At 29.8% G+C, this 25,023-nt stretch overlaps 1 protein-coding gene across 1 annotated transcript in view; it reads right to left on the reverse strand.

The window, feature by feature from the left end:
- Positions 1-23,049, reverse strand: part of LOC123300840 (transmembrane protein KIAA1109) — a 42,273-nt gene extending 19,224 nt beyond the window's left edge. Inside the window, exons 1-22 of the mRNA XM_044883487.1 lie at positions 22,899-23,049; positions 22,107-22,250; positions 20,951-21,607; positions 19,642-19,976; positions 18,396-18,955; positions 17,532-17,853; positions 16,341-16,748; positions 15,747-15,866; positions 15,047-15,600; positions 14,326-14,520; positions 14,126-14,252; positions 13,710-13,906; positions 12,778-13,296; positions 9,744-10,363; positions 9,009-9,191; positions 7,774-8,928; positions 6,507-7,411; positions 6,274-6,435; positions 5,682-5,807; positions 2,447-2,555; positions 2,135-2,269; positions 35-169 (exon numbers count right to left, since the gene is read on the reverse strand). Of these exons, the coding sequence (XP_044739422.1) occupies positions 35-169; positions 2,135-2,269; positions 2,447-2,555; positions 5,682-5,807; positions 6,274-6,435; positions 6,507-7,411; positions 7,774-8,928; positions 9,009-9,191; positions 9,744-10,363; positions 12,778-13,296; positions 13,710-13,906; positions 14,126-14,252; positions 14,326-14,520; positions 15,047-15,600; positions 15,747-15,866; positions 16,341-16,748; positions 17,532-17,853; positions 18,396-18,955; positions 19,642-19,976; positions 20,951-21,607; positions 22,107-22,250; positions 22,899-23,049 (7,819 nt within the window). The remainder of the gene's footprint in view (positions 1-34; positions 170-2,134; positions 2,270-2,446; positions 2,556-5,681; positions 5,808-6,273; positions 6,436-6,506; positions 7,412-7,773; positions 8,929-9,008; positions 9,192-9,743; positions 10,364-12,777; positions 13,297-13,709; positions 13,907-14,125; positions 14,253-14,325; positions 14,521-15,046; positions 15,601-15,746; positions 15,867-16,340; positions 16,749-17,531; positions 17,854-18,395; positions 18,956-19,641; positions 19,977-20,950; positions 21,608-22,106; positions 22,251-22,898) is intronic.
- Positions 23,050-25,023: the final 1,974 nt, after the last annotated feature.

Genomic DNA, 25,023 nt, shown 5'->3' on the forward strand with positions numbered 1-25,023 from the left:
GCAAATTTATTATATAATTAACTGATATTAATACCTATAGTATTCTCTTCATCATGACTACGTCTTTGTAAAAATGGATTTCCACCACTTAGCAGGGGAAAAACAATGCTAGCCCGACTGCTGGAGGGGACTTGAGTAGGTTGTAATGATTTATGTTTTCTAAAAGGGACTGAAACATTACAATACTTTTTTAAATTTCTGAATTTTTTTAAAAAATATTATGTGATAAACACTAACAAAGTTTTTAAAACTAGCTTAAAATCATTATTAAATGTTGAATTATTCCTAATGTACGGTTTCTTAGCTGAAAAATAGTAATCAATTTCGATAAAAGAAGGCACGGGATGGATAAAGATGTACAATTCAAACATACGGGGAGAATTCATATCGAGTTGACTATTCTGATTTATGCTTATGAAAATAAAAAAAAGACACTTATTTATATGAAACTGCCTGTTTAGAGCATGTCTCTTACTTTCCTCGTATTTAAACTAAGAAACCGCACCATGGGAACGCATTACTTAAACAAGACACGAACTTAACTCGGACTATAAGTTTCGAACTTATATGTGTCAGGCGCATATAGATACAGAAATTTTGGTAAATTTAGAAACTATTTAGAAATTTATAAGCATTCTTCTCTTTATAGACTTGAACTTAAAGCAGTAACCCTTATCCGACTTACTGTAACCGTTATAACTCCGGTTGATTTAGACACAAATGAAACTTTTTTCATTAAATAGAAGTTTTAAGCAACGAGAAAAAGAAATATTGGAAACACTAACTTTTGACATTAATGGCAAATCTCGAAAAGTCTCTACATTGAAATCCTAACCCTTTGAATATGGAGGCGTATAAGCTAGCGTTACCACCCATGAATCATTATCCAGAATGATTTCGAGTGTAATTTAGTTAATGCAAATGTTTGAAATATTTGTAGAGTGACTTTACCTTATAAGAAGAGTATATTTAATCAGTTATTATCTTTCATATTTTAATTTTCGATATAGATTTGGATCATAGTAGAGAAAATAATCAAACTTGAACGAAGAAGAAACACCTTATAAATAAATTAAGTCTCTTATTTGTCAACTGCAGAGAAAAAATTGTTCGCGTCATTTTGAAAACTAGTGCTCGTATTATATTGTGTTCATAAGAAAAAAAAACAGACTCTGTAAATAATATTCTTTAAAAGTTTCTCTCTGAAAGAGGAATCAATTTTCTGATAAACAAATCATTGTAAAACTAGGAATAACTTTGAAAAAAAGTTTTTGTTTAAATTATGTAAATGAATGATGTAATTGATGAAGTTATCGTCATATTATATTTAATCAGTTAATTTTAGTAGATTAATTTTGTAAATATATTTATTTGTAAATTTATTTCTTCCTGATAAAAGCAATCAATACAAAAAGCCAAATTTTAACCAAATGATATTAAAATTACCAACACCAAAATTACATTTAGTAAAAAATGTTTAAACAGAATGTTCCATTTGTATTATAGTGTCCACCTTTGCGATTTTTATCAAAAAATAAATTTCGAAAAAATATATTTAATATCTAATTTTTTTTCATTTCTTTTTATTACAAACAATAATCTATAAACGGGCATAAAGGACCTTGCACAAATCATATAGGAGAAGCCTTTCAGTAGATTCGAATACAACTCAGACAAATCAGTTTATAAAATCAAAATATGGCTTAATAGCTACCAAGTTCGAAAACTCATTTTTTGGATAAAATTTAGGACTCAAACCACAAAAATAGGGAATATACCAGAGACGTTTCTTGTGAATATGTCGTTTCGTAAGTCTTCCGTTGTTGTTTTTATTTTTTATTTTTTTTTTGAGTCACGTGAAAGAAATAAGTTTTCCAAGGTGTGTATTATTTCCTATTTATGAACTTTGGTTTTAAGTTTGTGATTGTAAAATGAACTTTTTGGATTTTATGGCATTTAAGACATTTGATCAGCAGCTTAAATCAATTTACTGAGGTCATATTTGAATACATCAAAAGTATTTTCCTCTAAGGAATTTGATGAGTCCTTTAAACTGTCACTGGATTATTAGTTTAAATTAAAATCAATGGAACAATCAGTTTACAAAAAAAATTCTACTAATTCAAAAAAATACCTGAAGGTGGGCTAGGAGACGTAAGAACATTTTCCACACCACCAATAACAACTGCAACCGGATTATTAATAGTTCGTGGTGAATTAACCGGTGGTCCAGGGGATTGATTATCGTCTGGTTTAAGTGATGATAAACCTAGATATTAGTTAAAAATTCAAATTCAAACATGCAACTGGTGAGTATACTTAAAAATATTAATAAATAAAAAAAAGCAATGATACACAAGCATTGTTAGAAATGATTTTAGGATATGATTTAAAAAAAAAAACTTAAATTATATTTGTTAAATACAATATTTTATAATAAACATACGTGAAGAACTAGGATGTTGTATTGTACTATGTTGGGTGTTGAGTAGAACAGCACACTCATCGTTTGGTTCGTTATCCTCGGCACTGTTTTCCCCATCTGTATACCCTGGCTATGATCAAGCAAATAGAAGCACTTACACCACATATAAATACTACTAAGAAGTTAAATTCTATGTTTAATACAATTTTTTTAATTAATTACACTTAAGGACAATTATTTCCATTTCCAAGTAAATTATACATCTAAATCGAAAGGTTTTCTTTATTGTCTTTTCCATGTCATCAAAAATGATGCAAAGTTGGAAGGCAAAAATAGTTCTTGCAAAAGTTTTTGCTGTCATTTTGTCCGCGATATAAGACATTTTGATTTACAATCGTTTCTACAAACACATGCCTGGCTGGCAAAGGTAGAAAAAACAGTCTTCTTTGTTTTGGGACACATTTTCAATGTCTCCCATCCAATTAAACTATCTCAAAATTCTTAGATACGTTCCTGATAACATACTGCGCCCACAAATAAATGCGTTAAAGATCTGATCATAGATAAAATCATCTCAATGAAATAAATTAAAGAAGAAATAAACGACATTCTACAAAACGAAGACATTGTTCGTTTTACCAACGCACGCAGAAACCAATGGTTTGCACACATAAACACATGGGTGACTCCCGGATTCCAATAATACGAATAATACGAATAATACGAAATGCTCGAGACAGGATGCTATGGAACTTCATTGTTTGATTGACTAAAGTTCACTATGAGCCGTAATGCCGATGGCTGTTGATGAAATAAAAGAAGGTAACGAAAAAGCTCGAGGATTAAATATTGTTTCTCCAATCACTGGAAATTGTACAGTCAGTTTGAACCAGCAAAGATGAAATTCACACGATTAGATTACTTGTTGAAAGATATATAATTTTCGTTTTTATAACTCACACAAATTTACTGGGAAAATCAATTACTTGAATGTGGAAATAAACGTTTTAATAGAATTAGTGTGACATTTAAGAAAACAGTAAAACATTTATTATTAAATATAGTTATGATTTGACAGTTCACAAAAAAAATTTTCAATCCTGAATTCAAAGTAATGCGAATATTTCTAATCAAAATAACTAACTTTCTAGCTACATTTCAACAAATTTTGAATTAATTGAGCAATCTGCAACTCTTTTAAATGCTTTTGTTCGATTTTTAAATACCAGGTGCAATTTGGTAACTAAAGTGTCCAGAAACTTAGAAATTTAACAAGAAAAGCAATAACAAGAACAATTTTCTAAGAAATAGAAATTCATCGTTAAAATCACCGGAAACGATTGCAGCAAGAAAGTTTGCTAAACGTCTGGTACATAACCTTCTTTTTCTTCTTAATAATAAAAATATTTACTTTCTTTTACAATTTTAAAATTGTAATATTGCCAAATCATTTTATTACATCACACATAAATCTGTTCACTATAAGTGACTAACTGTTACAAAATCAAGTGTCGTGCAAATATGTCTTATTCATGTTTTACGAAACCAATGGATTTTTTAGCATAATGAAGTAATTATGCGTAAATATGATAAAATAACAGTTAATCATTTACAGAGTTTTGGTAGATATTCTATTAATTGTCCTCTAGTCTAATGGATTTTTGAAAACATAAAAACAAAAAATGTTTTTTTATAATTTGATTATAGCAGAATGTTTTTTTTAATCGAAATTTCTTTAGTTTAGGTAATTGGCAAGATTTAAAATTAGATAGCCCTAACTTAGCTAGACGAACTACAGGGTAAAATCAACCGGATTTTCAAGTCTTTGTATTATTCAAGGTAATTTGGACTCAAAATTAGGACTAAACATGCATTTCAACTGACGATTAATTAGAAAGAAACACTTTTTTTACAGGTTTTTAGTTAATATCTCAAAAACTACTCACTCAATCGCTAAATGAATCTAGTATTTGTATTTTTTGGGTTGTAATTATTCTATATATCAAATTTTATTAAATCAGAACAAGTGTCTCGATTTTTCCAAAGAGGTCCCCTTAAAAAAATTTCAAAAAATGTGAAATACTTTTTACTATTAATTTTGATACAAATCATTTAAGAGTAATTTTAGCGCAGCAAATGTAGATTTTGAAAATGAACTAATATTTCCTGTTTTTTTCGAGTAAAGTAAGTAAGAGCATCAAAAATATTAAATTATCTATTAATTACTCTAAAATTATACATGAAAAATTTGCTCTTCTTTCTCAAATTTTGTGAACACGCGCTTATTTTATTCCCAAACTAAAGTAATCCTATTGAATTTATGTTAATAATATATACTACCAATATCATTAGAAAATAAAACATTTCATTTTACAAAATTTTGCTACAGTACATTTAGTTTAATTCATAAGATTCAGAAGTATAATTTTGTATCTTCTTTGGTATTAGTCTTGTAGTTTATCTGAGATTTGACAAATCGTCAGAATATATATAGAATGGATATGAGATTTATAACTATTATACATAGCGATTACAAATTGTAATTAAATACTTTATAGCGATTATAAGAATAAAAAGATAAAATGTATTTAGAAATACATTGTCTAATGATATTTGGAATTAAAAATTGCGATCAAGCGAAAGTCGTCCTCTATGCAATACTTTATCTACGGACGTTAATCACTTCTAAGTCTGATACACTTCTGATAAAATTAATCTTCCCATTTGAAAATGATACCTGTTCAATTCATACCGTTTTGTATAAATAATCTGCCACGTAAAAAGAAATTTCGTTTTAATAAACTAAAAACATTCTGTAAGACTGAGCTTATGTTTTCCAAAATTAACTAAATTAGTTACTACAACCTAATTTAAACACTAAAATAATATACATTTCTATTGACCCAGTGTGAATTATTTAAAAAATAAAAATAGGTTGCAACCATGCAACGTTTACCATAGAAAAATTCATTTTCCCCAAGGAAAAAATACACATAATAGTAAATAGAAAATGAATAACATAGACAAAGAAAAACCAGCAAAAATATTTGAAAATGAACATTTATGGAAATGCATAATAGAAGCCTGGTTTTTTTGTTTTTTGTAACTTAAAATCTTACTTTCATAGTGTACCACACTGGGTCCAGCAATATTGTTCACAAAATCAATAGAAGTATTTACCTAGAATGTGTTTATTATTTAATTTTATAAAGTGCTTGTAAAATATTAAATTAAATTGAATTATTAATTGAAATACCTCATCAACTTCAGGCACAGCAAACGTAACATTTAGAGGTTTTGTGAATTTTGTTTTATAATTATGTTCCAATAGTAACGGCGTGTATAAAACGTTTTTCCATTGACGACTTAAAACAATAACTCCCTAAAAAATTTATATATTATTTATAAATTAATTTATATTCTCAATTATTAAACCTCGATTTCATCAACTTCGCAAAGAAATGGTTACAAATAAAAACAAACAAATTTTACTGGATGAAATAAAAAAACCATTTCGTAAGCAGCAGAGCTAGAATACTTAATATTTCGACATAAAAAGAGGGGAAAGGGGGCTAGGAAGTTTACATCCACAAAAGGCATTTCTTTGATTCAAATTGGGAGGCTTGCACGAGTGAGACTATGTAAAAGTTGAAAAATTAGAATAAAAATAAGCTGGTTCCAAATTACATTTGAAGTACTATATTGTAGCTCGAATTTAAATCGCGTAGAGTAGATGAGAGATAAACTTGATAGACGTGTAAGACGGAAAATAAGCCTCCGAATTCTTCGTAACTTAATTTACGTGAATTATGTTGATGAAATTGAGAATAAAGAATAATAAATTTAACCTGTCGTAATGTAGAAAGCATTGGCAAATCAGTTTCTCTCAGATTTAACTCAATAACATTCATGTCCGATTGTAAAACATACTTTTGTAGAATACTACACAATTGACAGGATGGATCTTCTTTCAAAGTTTTCGCTAAAGGAGTTAATCGATTATATCGACTCTGAAAATATTTTAAATTATAAATTTATGCTCATACCTGTTTGAGTGTTGTATAAAAAATATATAATTTACCTTGATAGGCATATGAATTCCTTGAACATCTAAAGCCTCGGCCATAAGACACGCCACAATACCTGTAGTACGTCTATAAAAAGATCTATACATATGCACAACTCGTATGGCAAAACGATTACTTGGACTCAACCAAGCATTTATAGCCGGTGAAGCTGTACTTAATAGATTCCAATCTAGTCTAGTAAAATCAAGTTTTCTAGTAATAGGAGCGCGTGGCGGCGCTGCAAAATTAAACCAAACAGTTTTTAACTCAATAAAACATGATGAAATATTTCCTTTGTCTTTAACCGAAACAACTCCTTGTCGATTTGATGAATTATTATTGGGCATATCTTTTATAGTACTAGAACTATTATGAAATCCAATTGAATCGCTTTCACCAGTCTGCTGACTTCCATCACCAGAATTTTTAATCGTAGTAGTACTAGACGAATCCACACTAGATATATTTTGTGTGAATTTATCAGAAGCTTTATTATTTCGATTCACTGATTCAGTATTACTTGATTCTTCACGAATTTTCGATAAATTACCTTCAGTATCAGTGCGTGGGGCTGATGAGGCACGAGGTTTATCATCATCTTGATTGTCTTTCTTTTCGAATTGTATTCGTTTGACAACTTTTAATGAAACTCCTTCTAATCCACATTCAAACATAATAAATCCTAATTTCTCTTCGGCGATATTCGAGCAAAATTGTTGATCGGATGTATTTCCATTTGTTTGATTTGACTTTGCACCATCGTGAGTATAAATATAATAATCCATACTACGCAAAGGAGTGGCAATTCTGGCGCAAGTAAAGAGTACTTTTGAAAAATGTTCTGGAATGGCCGTTATGCATGCGTCTTTTAAAATAGTGCTTTCGTTTCGCAATCTTCTTAATTGGCTGTGAATTTTACCTTTAATTTGAAGAAAAATAATCGTTCAGTTTGTGTCAAAGTCGATACAGAAAAATAAATTTTTAAATAAATTTTGGTCGGTTCAATAAGTAGCGTCTTATGGGGTTTTTTGACCTTCAGGGATTTAAAAATTTATTTGGGTTTGTTGCTGATAAAAGATAGAAAAAACAAAAACATTTTTTTTTATAAAGAAAATAGATTAGGCAGCAAAAACTAATAAATTTTGTTGGAGATTTTTTCGAATGAAAACACAGCTACACTTTAGTATTAGTTATTCTATTTTAAAATACGCCACCGATTTAATTGGACACCCTGTATTTTATGGAACCCGTAATAAGAAGCGTTTATACTAAATTAATTACCAATATTTAATGTGACGACAGTTTCCTCGTGTTGCCGTTCTTGCGTTTCAATAAAAACTGGTTCACTTCCAAGTGTATCTCGCTTAACTCCTCGTAGCCCAGTACGTGTAACAACTGCCGCTAGTAGTGCTTTCCCTTTACTATGCGCAGAGCTAGCTGTACTTTTACTACTAATAACACTTGGTCGATTTGGTCCAATACCAGTATTTCCACCGCCAACCACAACATTACCCATACTACAATATTTCTCCGATATTCCTGCAATTTCTGATATTTCACCCGCATCTAAACTAAGACCAGCTCCACTCGTTACACTTCCCCCACCATCACCTTTAAAACTATTTTCCAACTTATTGCCATTATCACTTTTATCCACACTCACTTTATTTGCACGTGACATAAAATTATGATTATCGATACCTGATTGTCGATTCATACCCGAATTACTTGTACGACTACCAGCACTAGCCCGATAACCGGCTGGTTCTTTTGTGAGCAAGGTATTTTTCGTTCCGCTTCCCATACTAACTAAATTTGATATAATCGTTTTTTTATTTGTGGCAGGTAGTACAGAAGGATGGTGAAATGTTTGAACGATTTCTCGAACTTGTTTCGCATCATGAAATCGTATTGTTATACTATCAAAACAAACTGCGAATAATGAAACACAAGTTAAATCTTTAATATTATCTAAAGCAGAAAATGAGATAATTTCTTCGACGACCGAAGCTTGAAGCATTGTTATGTTAACTTTTGGTAATACTATGGTTCCTTGAATTTCCGTAGATATTGATTCTTCATAGATACTCGTCTGTAATGATTGTATATTGCCTTGTGAATTTAAGCCAGTGATATTTCGTTCAGCTGTGCTAGTTTTACTACTTTGTATTTGTGACCAGTACGATAACGATTGGTCTTGCTTTAAAATATTTGCGGCCTCAACTTGATTAATACATTCTGAATGTAAATGATTAATTACTGTTAATGGATGCAATTTTGATAATGTCGGAGTTAAGGCATCTACAAATCTTTGTAGTGATTCTAAAACAACTGGAGTAACCATTATATCGACATCACCTTTCAATTTTACAACAACTGTTCTTCTAGATCCACTTTGATTTGTAGTCGCTAGCAATTCATCCTCATCTGGAGAACCTATAAAACGATTTTCTTCTTTTATATTTGTTTAATCTGATTAAAAAATGCTTTTTTTAAATTAATATTAGAATAATTACCCATTTCATATTCAGTATCAAATTCTTTATCCAAACATGATTGATTCGTCCAAGTATAAGGATGTGTTGGTGTCTTATTGCCGGTAGGTGGCGATGTTGGGTACATCATTTCTGTACGATTAACCATTTTTAAGGATGTAAAACCTTCCGATATTGTTTCGAATCTTGGTATATAACGCCCACCTATAAAAATTGATTTAAATTAACGCGGTTTCAACGCATTTAATCTGATAGGGTGGTGAAGTTGGCATTAATGTTTTCGGCTTATAGGTGAATTGATGTTTATGGCCTATTCTTGTTTCATATCTGCAATAATTTGGTAGTTAACCACGTACGTCACATAAACAACAAAGGATATCATAATTTACTCATCAAAAGGGACAAGATCAAGGATAGTGACGGCATAATTTCTTAATAATTTGGAAGTGAGGGTAGAGATGATATCGAGAAAACAATGAATATTGCATAAAGCTGAACATGGTTCCAAGTGAAGGTTTAAAAGGGATTAGTGGGTTTTTTTATACCCTTAGTGCTTAGACTTCTGAATGAGGTCAATACTGTTGATTGAGTCCTTTTTAAACTAATCTACGTAACTTAAACTTCAGGTTTCCGACTCGTATTAGAGTGTTGTGCAACTATCTTAAATTATTTTTCAAGATGACTGGTATCTGACATGTAAAAATGTTTACAAACTATTTAATAGCCCAAGCAATATTTAGTCTCCCCGGTACTTACCTATATAAACAAGTCGACCATCTTCTGTTCTTTGAAAAAGTGGTGTTGTAAATGCATCGGCTCCAAATGGTAATGATGCTTGATTCCAATTACTACACCGAACTTGTGATAAATGACTAACATAGCTTGACATTAACAAGGGTGAATCGATAATTGGTTTATTAACTTGCATATGTAAATTAACTAGAGTCATATCTTCTTGTGATGACACTGCTGATATAAACGATGTACTAGACATACTATGTGTATCAGACGAATCAATTAATATATTATCTTGTCCATGCGTTTCAAATACATCATGTAGACTATCGCCACCATTATTATTTAGTTGATGACTAGTAGTACCACCATATAAGTGTGGACTTCCCGATCGAAAACTGCTAGAAATGTTATTAAAACGTCTTTGCATGTGAACACTATGATTCGAACAACCATTTAATAGCCCCCCACCACTACGATGTTCAGGTGTATGAATTTCATGATCGCTTCGATGACTTGATAAGCGGTGATGATTAACGACATCAGGGATTTTTATATTATCAATATTGGAGAATGTTTTCTCAACAGCTGGATATGTTTTCTTATCAAGGCCGATACTAAGATCACTAGCAAATTTTTTCCTATGAACAATTTTATTATAAAATTTGTTTATTTATTAGTATTTAAATTTTTCATAGGAGTCTTTTTTTGGTTTTTGTGTGTATGTCAAGCCTTTTAACATATCTCATATTATTTTTTTAAATAAAATTCGAATATTTTAATGTGAAAAAATGCTAGAAAATCTTAATATTTTCTTTTTCCAAAAAAATCGACGCAAAACAAATAACACGTTTGTACTGGGGAGAAATCAAAAATGTTTGGCGAAACATAGTTCCAATAAAAAGTTATTAATAATAATATACAAAGCTTAATAAGAAAAAAAAAAGTGACTAGCTATACAATCTTCTACTATTAAGGCTAGTTATTGATCAAATGAAATTGCATTAGAAAATTGATTATGACAATTTTGCAAAATTTTGTTACTATTAGCTTTATATTTATTGGCTACTTTGTTTGTTTTAAATAAATAAACAGATTTTATCCACATTTATATTATATTTTGTAGAAATTGTAGAAAATAATATAGCCATGCACACTTATTACACCTTGTATATTCATTATATTAATTAAATATTTTTAGTACCGCAAAGGATTCAAATTTAAGGTATCTTTTCATTAACGCTCATGGCTATGTAGATTTAACAGCTGACGGACGACGGTCATCTTCGCAATATAAGCCATATTTAAAATTTATTATAAAAAACCTTTTATTGTACTCGCATCCGACATGCATTAATCAACAAGACGACTTACGATTTAAGTTGTGCGTCAAACTTATTTAATGATAAAAATAAAAACATCATATGAAAAGACTACCTTTAAAGATTCCAGAATATGAATTCAACATAAAGCTAATTTTTTAAGAGAAATAAAAGCCCAAAACCAATTATGAATTTTATAAGAGGGCTTAACTTAAATAACTAACCATAATCAAGAGAGTGATTTTGTACTGAGATTCCTTGAAAAGCTTTATATTTGAAACAACTCCGAAAATGAATAAGATAACTATCTTTATCATAGATATATATATACTTTATTAGTGAAGTTCTTATCTCACAAACATAATTTTCGGCGTGAGTTTAAATGAATTTTTTCCCTTAAAATAAACCAGAAAATCATCGTTCAGAATATGGTTATATCATTAAGTTACACCCTATTTATAATATTTGAATTAATTTTAAAAAACCAAACAAACAAAAATATTTTTAATGAAAGAGAAATTTAAGAAATACAAATATGAATCCTTTGATGATTGATAAATAGTTTTCAGACAGAAAATATCCTTTGCGGAATCATTTTAAAAGTGATTCGTTACCAGATAGCATGTGGTTATGCAACAGCAACATAAAAAAAAAATCAAAAATATAAAAATTCAAAAACCCAAAAAATTAATCCAAAAGTATTATCGTATTGATAACACATGTAGAGACTCTTCAACAAATCGAATAAACCAATCTTATCACGAATTCAGATTTTGAAAAAAAAAAAGAAAAAGTTCTAGATAATCTTATTTGTTAATAATAGTCTACGATCTTAGCTTCACACAACCATGCGAAAATTCGAAAAATTGATAAAAGGTAGTTTTTAATTGCATTGATTAAAAAAAAAAAAATTAAATTCTGATCGACCGATTAAGGGCAAATCTAATAATATATTTATATTGTCGAGGCGATGGTTTTTTGCTAATAATAGAATTCCTCTTGATTCCAATAATAAAGCCGACCCAAGTGAAGCTTGACCGAAAGAGTCTATACAAGTGTCAAAAAAAAAAACAACAGGAGCAAAAATATTATTTTTAAACATATACACGGGCGTTAAGAGCTTATACTCTTTCAAGTAGCATTCTTAACTTTTAATTTAACGTTTCCAGAATTGATATGTGCTGGTACTAATGTTTATTTTATAGAGCTTGCAGTCATAGGCGCTTTGTTTACCTAGTACGACAGCAAAATCGCAAGTACTAAATTGTGCTAGCCCCACTGTACGTTCAAAGTATCAAAGTCATATTGGACAAATACATTAAGTTTAAAGGGAACCACAAATTTTTAGGTTCTCTAAAATGAACAAGAAAATTGAAAAGAGTTTTTTGAGAAAATATTAATTCTAAAAAAGTTAATTTAGTTTAAGTTTACCAACGTAATTTTAACTTTTTTTTTTTGTAATTAAAATTTTTACAATTATTGATGTCTCAGAGGTATTAAATAATTTCAGTGTTTATTAGCCACCAAAATGTTTATAAACGTAAGCCGTAAAAGCTAAAAGTATGTAATTACCAAAGACAAATGTAGCTTTCAGACGGTAACAATTGTTAATACAAAATGCCCTTGTTGTTTCAAACAATTGAAATTAACAAAAAATCAATAAATAAAATAATATGATGTATGTTAAACGTATGACAAATGGAGAATGAAAATGAATATAACAAAATGTTTACCTCTGATGAGTACTGTCCTTGCGACGTAACACAGTACCTGTACCAATCGCTGACCGTTTTAAACTTGAAGCTCTACTTGATGAACCAGTCACTTCTTCGTCAGCTGAGAAAAATGCTTCAGAATGATTTTCACTCGACATTGATATCGTTCTTTGTACTTCATATTTTAATTTTTCTTCAGAGCCAATTCGTGCATGCAATGAATGATGCGATTCAGAGATATTTACAGATTTAATATTTGGTTGTGGTGAGAATTCGCTACTTGTTGTTGGCATTGAACTTGGTTGAATTATTTCAATAATTTCTGTGTCTGGTGAATTAAAATAATCTACGGCTAATTTTGAATCGGATGCGCTATTTTTTGGAGCTACATCACTTTCAGGAACATTTAATATTGATTTTGATTTATCAAAATGTAATTTTGAATCACTATCTAATTTTAATGGAAGCGCTGTGGTTGGACTACAATCCATCAATCTTGCATATGGAACATCTTTTAAAACTAATGGCTGATTTGATCTGAAATAAAAAACGTTATTATAAAATGGGCGCCTTTTCATATATGTGATAAACACTTAGCATCAAGAGCGGTATAAAAAACCCAAGCTGAATGGGTAAATTTTTAAGAATCTTCGAGAGATCTTAGACTAATATCAATTCAGTCTAGAAGTCTGAAATAACTCAATGAATTTCAATCAATGTGTAGGTTCAAGCAAGCTCCAAATATAATAATTTCGCTGTTAGCAGTTTTGACCAATTAACAAAGAGAGAAATTACACTAAAAACTAAATTCCCTCAATTCCAAAGATAGAAAAAATAATGTCTAATTTGAGACATTCACCTCATAGACCCTTCGAATTACTCAAAAAATAAACTTAGCATTAAATTTAAAACTACTTATGTAAAAAAAATTGATTAAAAGATAATTTTACCTTGACGACGTATAAGAAAATCGTCTAGCTGAGTTGCGATTTTCTGCCGCAAAACACAATGGACTTGTAGACGTAGCAGATGATTTGGTAATCGTATCAATCACTTCTCTAGTATTACTGCGATTTAAACCATCTTTATCTTTTCGATCAAAAGCACTTTTAATACGAGGACTCTCCAATAATTTTTCGAAAGCACCCTTGAAAATTTAATAAAATTGTTAATCAAATAATTTTTGATTGGATCAGAAAAATACTAATTTCATTTTAAACCAGAAAAAATATTTAAAGGTTAAAATTAATTTACTATCTATGTATTCAATTTTCGGTAAAGTTTGCGCCAAGAATACTTGTATTTGTTTTCTCAGTTTAAAACGAAGTTGATTTTCTGGCTAATAGCCTAAATTTAAAAAAATTACTTTTGTTAAAACTCCAACTTCGTGTAAAGAAACATCTTGTAAACTGTACGGTGGAGTATGGAAAACTAATTGACCCTCATGTATAATACTTTGACCAAAACCTGGATCTTTACCCGGTTCCTGTATTCTGTAAATAAGGAAATTTAGTTATCAGAAATTAATTTTTCTAATAAAAAAATTGTTTAATTTTGTATACAAACCTAAATGCTGCAATATTAATACCATCTTGAATATCAGATTTACTAGGCTTGAAAAATTTTGGACCATTACGATTATTTCCAAAGAATGCACAGCCTCCAATACATCCACATTTTCCAACTAACTTGTTGACTGTTGGATCACCGGCCCACAAAAACCAAAGACGTTTGGTTTTTTCATCATGTGATTTTAAATATCTGAATAAAAAGGTTCATAATATTTATTTATTCACTAAATTTTTGGACTTTTTTTCAAATTTTGGTTAAATACTCAAACATAAATTCTTGGAAAATTACAGAGAAATTTTTAAAATAATAACCCTTATTCGGTTGTTTGAAAAAGGTTTTAATACCGGATATTAGTTCTTTGGTTTGAATAACAGCTTGAAGTCTTCGAAGCCTGGGCTCATCAAATGGTTTGAAGATGATCCCGTCATGGTATGCGAAAGGAAATTCTTAGGGAGGATAAATAGAGCTGAATACATTTTTGGAAAATCTTTTCTCCATATCGATTTGTATGACGACCGGTAGTTGGGCAAAAGTGTAAGTAAATCATTGCCAGGCCTCAAAGCAATTTACTTCTGTTAAGAACGTTATTAATAGAGACGTTTTATATGAATAAAGAGGTTGTAGGTAAATCTCAATAATAAGACTTAGGGTTGTTGTTCAAGTCAGAAGAGCAAATAAGTAAATTTCAGTTAAGTAAAGATGAAATTAAACTTACTTGTTTTGTACCATATGTAGATTCGATTCTGAGGTAGATAACGATAAAGCAGATTCAACAATAACTGGACCAACATTTATCGAACCAATCTCTAACCAATTATCTGTAATTTCACTTGCAGCACGATCACGTAAAGTTTGATTTGATTTCGAACTAGTCGATGTATTTGTATTACTGTGGAGATTTGAAAAATGACTACCAGCGGATACAAATTGTTTAAATAAAATCATTGGTAATACACAAGTAATGCCTGATTTAACATGTTGTCCATGAAGATTACATGTAGATAATCGAACAGGTGATACCCATGCTTGAAGTGCTGTCCCATTTTCAACAATTGTTAAATCGATTGCATCAATTGCAACTCTTGTCATTTTATATTTAATCTCATCAGCTGACGGACATTGATATCGTGATTCGGAATCTGAGTTAGGGCATTGTAATGGTGGTAATCCATGTAAACATAGCTTAGGTGGTCTAGGTGGTTTTAGGGTATTTTCTGAGTTTAAAGCTAAAAGTACTAATGTTTCTAACGATGTTGCAATATGATAAAGCTGTAAAAAAAATACAAAACTTTATAACGAACGATTGAAGGAAACAACGTTAATTGTTTAAATATTTTTGCAAATACTTTGAACTGTTCATAATTATTAAAATATTCTTAAAATACACAAAATTAAAGTTTGTACTTATTTTTTACCTGAGGCATTGTAATTCTACCACTTAATTTTCCTAATTGAATTTCGATCATCCATGCATACTCCAATGTTTCCTCATCTAAAGATCGGCCTTCATCACTAAACATAGCATGTCCTCGAATCTGTAATAATAAAGTTTTATAAATATCTTTCTAAAATAACATTTCGAATTCAAAATTATAGCACAAATATCAGTACATTTATTTAGCCACTCAATTCAGAGTCTAATCAAAAGATATCAATGTTTCAAACAAAATTTGTTGGGTTTAAATTAAAAATGACACATTTTATACTGATCTTCATGTTAATTAAGCAGTTATAAAACTCTAGTAATTATATTTAGAGTGTAAGTGTACCTTCGGCTAAAGTCACACCATGCGTCAAACATGTGTTTAACGCTCATTTTAGAGCTGAGAAAGATGTGTTAAATAGAGTGAACACACAGACATCAATTTCAACGCATGTTAGATACCCATATAGATACATTATGTACACTATGTAATTTTGGTCAGTGCAATGTGTGTTTTAAACTACGTAGAAAAACTTGAAAATCAACGCTCGTGTTATCTTAATCTTAAAAATAATATTAATATTACCTGTAAAGCGGATAAAGTTAAATGTCCTTGTCTTAAATGTTGCTCTTTCGAAGGTCTAACAGCATTATCGGATACTAATAACATTGACGGTGATAATAATACTTGTAATTCGGTTTGTTTATACGTTTTTTTTATTTCTACACCAAATCGTTCTAATAATATAACTGGACATGGTGGATCGCTCTCTGTGCAATTTTTCATAAGATGTGCTTGTATATCATGCATTGTAATTTGTACTTGTACATCCAATGGTCGATAATTTCTTGGATCAAATAGACTTCGAAGTGAATCACTTTCTTCATTTACTGATGATTCGTTACGATTATCAATTGAATTATTATTTGTGTGTTCAGCAAATTTACTTTGTTGCATATCTGTAAATGCTTGATCATCTCCAAAAATATTTTCCTAAAACAGACACAATTAAATTAATATCCGATATTTTTTAATGAAGCTTCTTTAGCAAGCCGACATATCTGATTGAAATTATTTGTCGTGTTAAACGGGAAATATTCAAAATTTGAGCAAACATAACATAAACGTTAATATTGAGAAAGAAAATATGAAAGCACCACTTATTCGATTATTTTAAGCGGTTCGTTTTTAATTTATAAATATATTCTCTGGTTAGATTTTAGTAAATGTATACAGAGTGAACCATTTTAAACGAGTATGGAAAATCTTTGTAAATGTTGATCTCAAATGTTAGATTCCAATCTTTAAAATGCCTAATAAAATTAAGATCTTGACCTACGTTACGAATGAACACTTTCAGTTAAAAAGTTGTTGCTTATATAAAAACAAACAACTTTTTTTTAATCAAATAGTTTCTGAAAAAATTGAATTCGAAAACAGAGGTGTTTCGCTACAAAGTAATATATTAGAAATAGGAACTTCCACAAATTAACGCTAACAACATTAAATAAGTAATATATTCATAATCAGGAGTTTCTAACTTAAATCTCTTATCAGTAACGCGGTAGATTTAACTTTATTACTATTGTTTAATAATAATAGTCCACCTTGTATTTTGTTACTGTGGTTCAAGAAAGCCACAAAGAAAGCTATTCTTAGACTTCTAGCTGGTGGAAAAGCATGCAGCTAAAAAATCAGCAGCCAATAGCATTACTTAGTCCAGTCATGAGGGTTAAATTGGTTCTTAATCAAATTAACAAAAATATAATAACTTACCTTTAAATTTAATAAGCCTCTTAACATGGTCCCATACAAATATAAAACAGATGGTCCTATTTCTAATTCTAAAGATACTTTATCAGGTGGCAAAACTTCTGGATCGAATTTTTGTGAAGAATCTTGAGGTGTCCAATGCATGTTATGAGATAATTTACGTGGCATTTTATGTGGAAAGCGCATAGGTGATAACAACAATTCTTCTTTATCAGGCGTTGGTATATCCGCTTGAGGAACTGGACCCATGGGTGGAATTGGGTGGTATATATAATTTATACATAAAGCAACTATCGGCACCGACCAACAATCAACCCAACCTTGACTACAATTAATTATATTTTATTAATACTTTCATTATTGACTATCACTTTTTGGAAATACAAATTCTGTTTTTTGTCAATAAGTGCATTAAAGGTCTGGAATTATGAAAAATTTTGACAATACAAAAAATATAGTTAAATCTTGAATTTTCATATCAGAATCCTATATATTTCAAATGTTTGCCTTGCCTCTCCTGTCTCTGGAATCATCCGTAGGGAGCGACTTTTTTCACAAACTCAAAATTATCTCAGAACACAGTAATACCTCTGCATTATATTAGGCAGTTAACACAATTTTTCTACAAATTGAATTGATCTATTGAAAAGTGAAAATAATTATAGATTGAAGTAACCACGGTCTGTCGTTACAGAGTTTATAGATTGGTTTGGAAGCATAGAAAATCTTGATTTTGATCTGAGGTCTTGCTTTGTATTTGATGAGCAGAATTAATTAAATCCATGATACTACTATAATCCCTAGACATTGAATACTCTTTTTTGTACGAAAAATTTACTGAGCTGAAAATTTTAAATTGAAACAAACCTTTTCTGACAAACGTTACGCCATTTTCGTACTTCTGGACGTTTAGTTAAAGTACCATCTCTAGCTAAAACTTTAGCATTCTTATCCAAAGCTAATATAATATTACGACTGGTAAATACTTCTGGTGTATACATTGTTAAATCAACACTTTCGCCTTGAATCCAAAAACGTAATGGAATAGTTTGAGGTAAAAAATCAACAAATGGCAAATCAAATGACATATCGAACACATCTCCACAAAATGCTAAATGACAATTTTCCTGATTCTGTGATGTACAATCAATCCAATTATATTCGTTACTGATTGTAATTAACTCAAATTCTTTTAATAATATACTAATTTTCCACGTATATGGAACAAAATTTAATAAATCTGGACGAGCTTTTGATGCCCAATCATTAATTAAATCTTGAAAAAAATCTTTATGTGAATATATTAAATTTGCTGTTGCTTTGCATCCAGTTAAATTTAGAATCCATTCTTGGTGATCGTTCCATCTAATTGGATAATGGCACTTAACTGTATATTCTAATGTTTCACTTTCAATCAGACTTCGATACTAAAAATAATAAGGAAAGAAATAAATCGAGGTTGAAAAGCCTAATTTGTGTATCAGATCAAGGGGTACAAAAAAAAAAAAAAAAAAAAAAAAAAAAAAAAAAAAAAAAAAAAACTGAATGATTCATGACAATATTATAAAATAAATTCATGCTTTAACTTTTCGAGGAAAATATTTACGATATTCTTATTTTGTTTTATAAAAGATAGCATGGGGTTCTAAAATTGCCAAAAGTTTAGTTGCATAATACGTGAACAAAGGTAAATGTATAGATTTTCATAAATATTTCTTCTTTATTAGAGTATGTAAGGCTGACTTATCCTTCTTTATTAGAGTATGTAAGGCTGAGATACTCAAGCTAGCGGATTCATTTACTACATACTGGGTTTTCAAGCGAGAAAGAAAACTAAAACGTTCTTGTATCATTCCGAATACAGCTCTAAATAAGAATTATAAATATGTGTTATAGGAATAATTTTATTCCCATTCAGCTGTGCATTCAAAAGTAATACGTGTGATTGAAATTATGTTTCTTTGAGAATTAGCTTTGTAATCAGTATTTGAAATTTTTCTTTCGTAACTGATTCGTATTTATTGAAATGAAGGATCTGAAAGAGGGGTTTCTTACAAGGCAAGGGGCAAATGAGTTAAAAAATTTAAAATTTCTTGTAATAAATTTAACTTACTTGTAAACTTGTAGTAGCTTCTAAATGTAATAATTGACCTGTAATTTTTGTAGTATAACCATCTTGTAAAACAATCCATGGTAAAGTTACTTCTAAATATGATCCAGGACCGATATTAACATGAACGGCATTTGTTTCTTTCTCTTTTGAAAATAATATATCAACAGTTGCTTCACTTAATGTCATAAGACGGATATCAAACGATTGCATTGCTCGTTTATCACCAGGTTTTGGTGATTTTGTTACTTTTAACGGCTGATAATCAGATGGGAAAAAGAAACGAAATAAATTATCACGTTGTCGATCAGCCCATGGACCATAACTGAAATCCGTTCCTGTAAAAAAAACATTTGTTCAATTAAATTTCTGAACAATTTATTAATAAGTGCCAATTTGTAAAGTTAATTCAAAATAAAAAAAATGTTTTTGAATGATTGTTTCTAAAATGCAAGCGTACGGAAGCCTTTCCATGAGAAGAGCTCTTACAAGAACTTTTTTAATAATCCTTGTCAAAAATGAATGAGCTATTATTTTTTATTTTATAATTTATTGTGCTTCTTATTATTTCGACAAGCTCATTTTGATTACTTTGCGCAGGGCATGCGACAGATTTGTGCATAAATAACCACAATTAAGCCATTCGACTGTGCTCGGGTGAAGCTCACTAGAACACAGTTGAGAAAGATGGTGGAACTCTTGACAGGACATTGTCGATTGAACTACCACCTTCATAACATGGGGATCTCTGATGATCCTACTTGTAGGGTATTTATGTAGGACGATGATACCTCCATACATGTTATTTGCACTTACAGAACCTACACGGTGTCAGATATAGAATATTTGGGCCCGAAACCTTGGATTCATCAATCCTGGAAGCAATGTTGATGGAAAAGCTGTGGACTCTCTATGCGACGCTGGCTGTGGACTTTTAATTAAATAAAAACTTTTGTATTTTATTCATAACTTTTACATTCTGTTTTTGTACATAATGTATATGTAATATTGGAATATGATCTTCAATATCTTTGATTGAATACTAAACACGAGATTATGTACGTCGCCCCTTTCTAAAATTTCTTTCACAACTTCACGAGCTTTCATATTTGGAAAACTAGGAACATTTGAGCTGGAGCTCTATTAAACTCGCCAAGAACTAAAATTCCTCGAAAGTTTCAGATAGTTTTACCAAGAGTCATATTTCATTAGAATTCTGCAAGATCCTTGAGTCGATATTACCTTCAGATTAATTTGTGTATATAAAATAAAAATGATTACCCTGTACAATTAATAATCGTATAAAACTTACCTTTGCCACACTTAATATCCATACCCCACATTGGTGGTGCAGCTTCAACAATATCACCATTAGCTAATCGCAGCAAGACTGGTTCTTCAGGTACAATACCAGGCTCGTCCATATACATGTACACATCTATATTATTCGACGACATTACAACAAATCCCTCACCCATATATCGTGGTGGTTCATCAATCATGCCCGTATATTTTAAGCTAGGTGCTAATATTACTTTAAAATTTTCTGCTTTACATTTTGCAAAATGCATAAAATGATCTAAACTAGATGCTGCGGGTTTTGTGGAATATACAAAGTGTGCTTCCTCAACGTTTATGGATAATGTTGTAGGTACTAAACGATTACCAAATACTAAACGTCCACTGCACATATCTAATTTAATAACGGGTATTAAATCACGCCATGTTTTTGCTAATGCTGCTTCCGGTCGTGCTTTCTTTGGTTTTAATTGATCACGTTGATTCTCAAAATTTAATACTTCATTTTCATGATTTAGTTGGTCTTTATCTGGATGTTTACTTTTATTTGAGAAATTAGTTTCAAGGCCAAACGTTCTTTCTAAGCTTGCATACAAATCTGAACGATTATATACATGTAATTCGAATCCATTTAAAACTACGGATAATCTGGTGTCTGAATGTGATAGATCTAAAATTAAATAATATGAACAATCGATTTTAATTAGTGGAAGCAATTTTAATAAATAGGACTTCACAAGATCATAATTAGTTGCAAGGTAAATAACATACTGACAAAAAAAATTGTAAACTGGAGATTTTAATATAAGGATTCTATGGACAATTCAGATGAACATACTATAAATTTTTTAAATTAAGGCTGAGTTAATATTATTATTACAAAAAATAGCGGGGGGGGGGAATTGATTTTCTGGTCATAACTGTTTAAATACTAGAGATAGAGAAAAATTTTCTTCTAACAGTCTTGGGCTTAGAAACGAAAACGAGATATCAACTAAAATTGAATAAGATACTTCAGTTTATGGTTTATTTGGGATACTTGTTTGACAATTAAATGAGTATTTTTTGAGATACCTCCATAAATGTTTTTTCTACATGGTTTTAGGTGATATTTCAAAAAAACTACTTATATAACATAAGAGTTTTGAAAAAATATAAGAGTTTTTTACCTTCGCTGACATCTTTAGGTACATAAGAACGCCACCACCGAAAAATTAAATAACCATCTTGGACACGAATAGTATAGTCTTCAGTACCATAAATTACGTCGCGAAACATAATTTTACCCGAAAGAGCATTTACAGTAAATGAACCTAAATAAAAAAAAAATCTATTAATCCACAAAATTTACAATCCAGAAAGTATATCAATCGAAAATTTTATTTTTAACTAATTAGCAAAATTTAAAAATCATCCTACATAAAGTTATTAACTTTTTTGGATCAAATGATGATTTTTATTACGAAGAGGCGATGCAAAATACATATTTTTTTTCCAAATGATTATTTTGTACATTGGCAGTAACCCGAGAACCACTCATCGTTGAACTTAGTAAAAGTTGAACTTAGCTTGTTCAGATTACCATTTTCTGCAACTTTACTCATTAAATATTCTTAAGAAAATCATAAAAGTTGAACAAAAAATTTTAGCTCATCTTTCCATAAAACTCTAAAATCTCTATATGCAGGAATAACAGAAGGGTACTAATATGAATGAATATGGAATTTGACTTCTTAAAACTCCATAACGAATCCAGCCTAGATCAAATAAATTCATTTCGGATAAAACTGTATCAAAATTTTGAAAATCAGTACATCAGTGAAATACAATCTTGCGAATTTCCAAATCAGACTGAGACTTGCTGACTTGCTGAATACTCACACGTCTGTGTACGAATATCCTTGCCGTTCTATTAACTTAATAACTAAAATGTTCGATTGAATAAATTATATATAGCATACCTATTTTAAAATAACCAGTCTTAATACATAATCGATTAACAAGTTTTGTGATAATATAGCCAGCCACACGTGAATTATAATAAGTGATGTAAATAACCCAGACGAGAGCTAATATTAAACTAGATAACAATAATAAAAAACTACTATCCATAGGCAAATCTTGAAAAGGTGTATAATTTGTATAATTTCCACTCCATTTTTCAGCGAATGAATCGCTAAAATTATCATACATTACGCTTAAGTCATACATTATTATTGATAAGGTGATGTTTTCTTCGTTAATTAGAACGATATTTTTTTAGTCATGGATTACATTTTTATTTAATCTAAAATAATAAATAATTGTGACATTTAATATGTATTGATTTATATTATATTAAAATTAATTACGATACCTAGTAAAGTATAATTGTTTAAATATTTAGTTAATTTATATTTTAATTGTTCAGTCCACATTTTGACAACTGATTTGACGTTTACTAAATATAGATAATGTATAAGTTTTTTTTAAAATCAATACAAGTATATTTTGGTGGTGCAATTCTTTTGTTATGGCAATTACTAATTGCATGAATTTGGTTTACACCACACGTTTAAAGATATCTTTAAAACTCAAAATTATATTTTGTTCAATACTGTTTATTGGAGCGTTCTTTATCTTTAAAAACTATGAAGGGAAAGTCCTACAGTATCAATTGAATTTCTTAGTTTATGAACTTCAGCCCTGGTATCCCAAAAACTATCTATTGAATCTTTTTTATACTATGTATAATAGTTTCATTTCCGCTTGGTGAAAATTAGGTATAATACCAAAACGTGTATATCAAATATATATAATATTTGTAACCGGGTTCCACTTGAAAAAAATACAAAAATTATTACTTCTGATTGAGTCAAAATAATTTTCTAGACTAATTTAGAGCAAACAAGTGAAAACAAACAATTGTTACCAACAGTTAATTGTTGAAATACCATGTATGGGAGTATTGATGACGCAATAGTTTGTTTTTTGACGTCACGTAAATAAAAAAAGATATCCACTTTTAAATAGCCACACACACATGACTGATATTCCCATATTAATACATACTTTAAATTTGCACCTAATTAGCGCTCTCGTGGGTAAACAGTGATGTTTACAAAAAATGTTCTGAACAAAAGTTGTTTATTTTTTTATAAGGAACATTTTTTGCATTTAAACTTTTGTCCTATCTCTAACGGTTTACAAAATGGTTCCTACGGACCCAAGACCCAATTGACTTATATTGCTCATTTACGAACTCGACCTCAGTTTTTACGTCCTGGGTACGCTATAAAAATTTCATCTTGATATCTCTTTTCGTTTTTGAGTTGTCGTTGACAGATAGACGGACAGACAATCGGAAATGGACTAATTACGTGATTCTATGAACATCTATACCAAAATTTTTTTCGTAGCATCAAAAATTTTCCGCGTTACAAACTTGGGGCTAAACTTAATATACTATATATATTTCATATATACATGGTATAAAAATAGTAAGAATAGAGTTTTTACTTTAACTTTGCACTTGGCAATTTGTGGAGCTGAAATCTGGATAATCATAATTTGGCTCGATTTTTAACCAGTAGCATCGTTTTCGCTTAATTAATTTAATACAAAGTTTTTAAAAAAATTTTAAAGATAAATTTTTATCAAATTTGCATGATTGTCGTACTCCGCACAAACAATTAGGGTACTCAATATAAAAACAAGAAAAATAATTTATTATCAATAGTGTAAACCGTATCAGCGAATCATGATAATTTTATAAAATACAAAACCAAAGAGAAGTTTATATTTTTTAAATGTGAAAACTTTTCTGAGTTTAAAAAATTAATTGCAAAATAGTCAAAAATAGTCAACTTCAAAGTTTTTTGGTAAAAGCATGTAATATTTTATAATTTTAACAAAATGCCAAAACGATTATGTCCATTTGAAAATGACGTATGTCGACAAATGAAATTTCATATTAGCCAAAAAGAAATTGATGTCAATTCAAAAGAAAATATTGAAAAAGTTTATTGTAAGAATTTAATAATTGTCTAATGTTCATAAGTAATTCTACATTTTCTCATTGTTTTAGCAAAAACCTTTCAAAAACTA

This window comes from Chrysoperla carnea, chromosome 5, assembly GCF_905475395.1.
Source record: "Chrysoperla carnea chromosome 5, inChrCarn1.1, whole genome shotgun sequence".
Lineage (NCBI taxonomy): Eukaryota > Metazoa > Arthropoda > Insecta > Neuroptera > Chrysopidae > Chrysoperla > Chrysoperla carnea.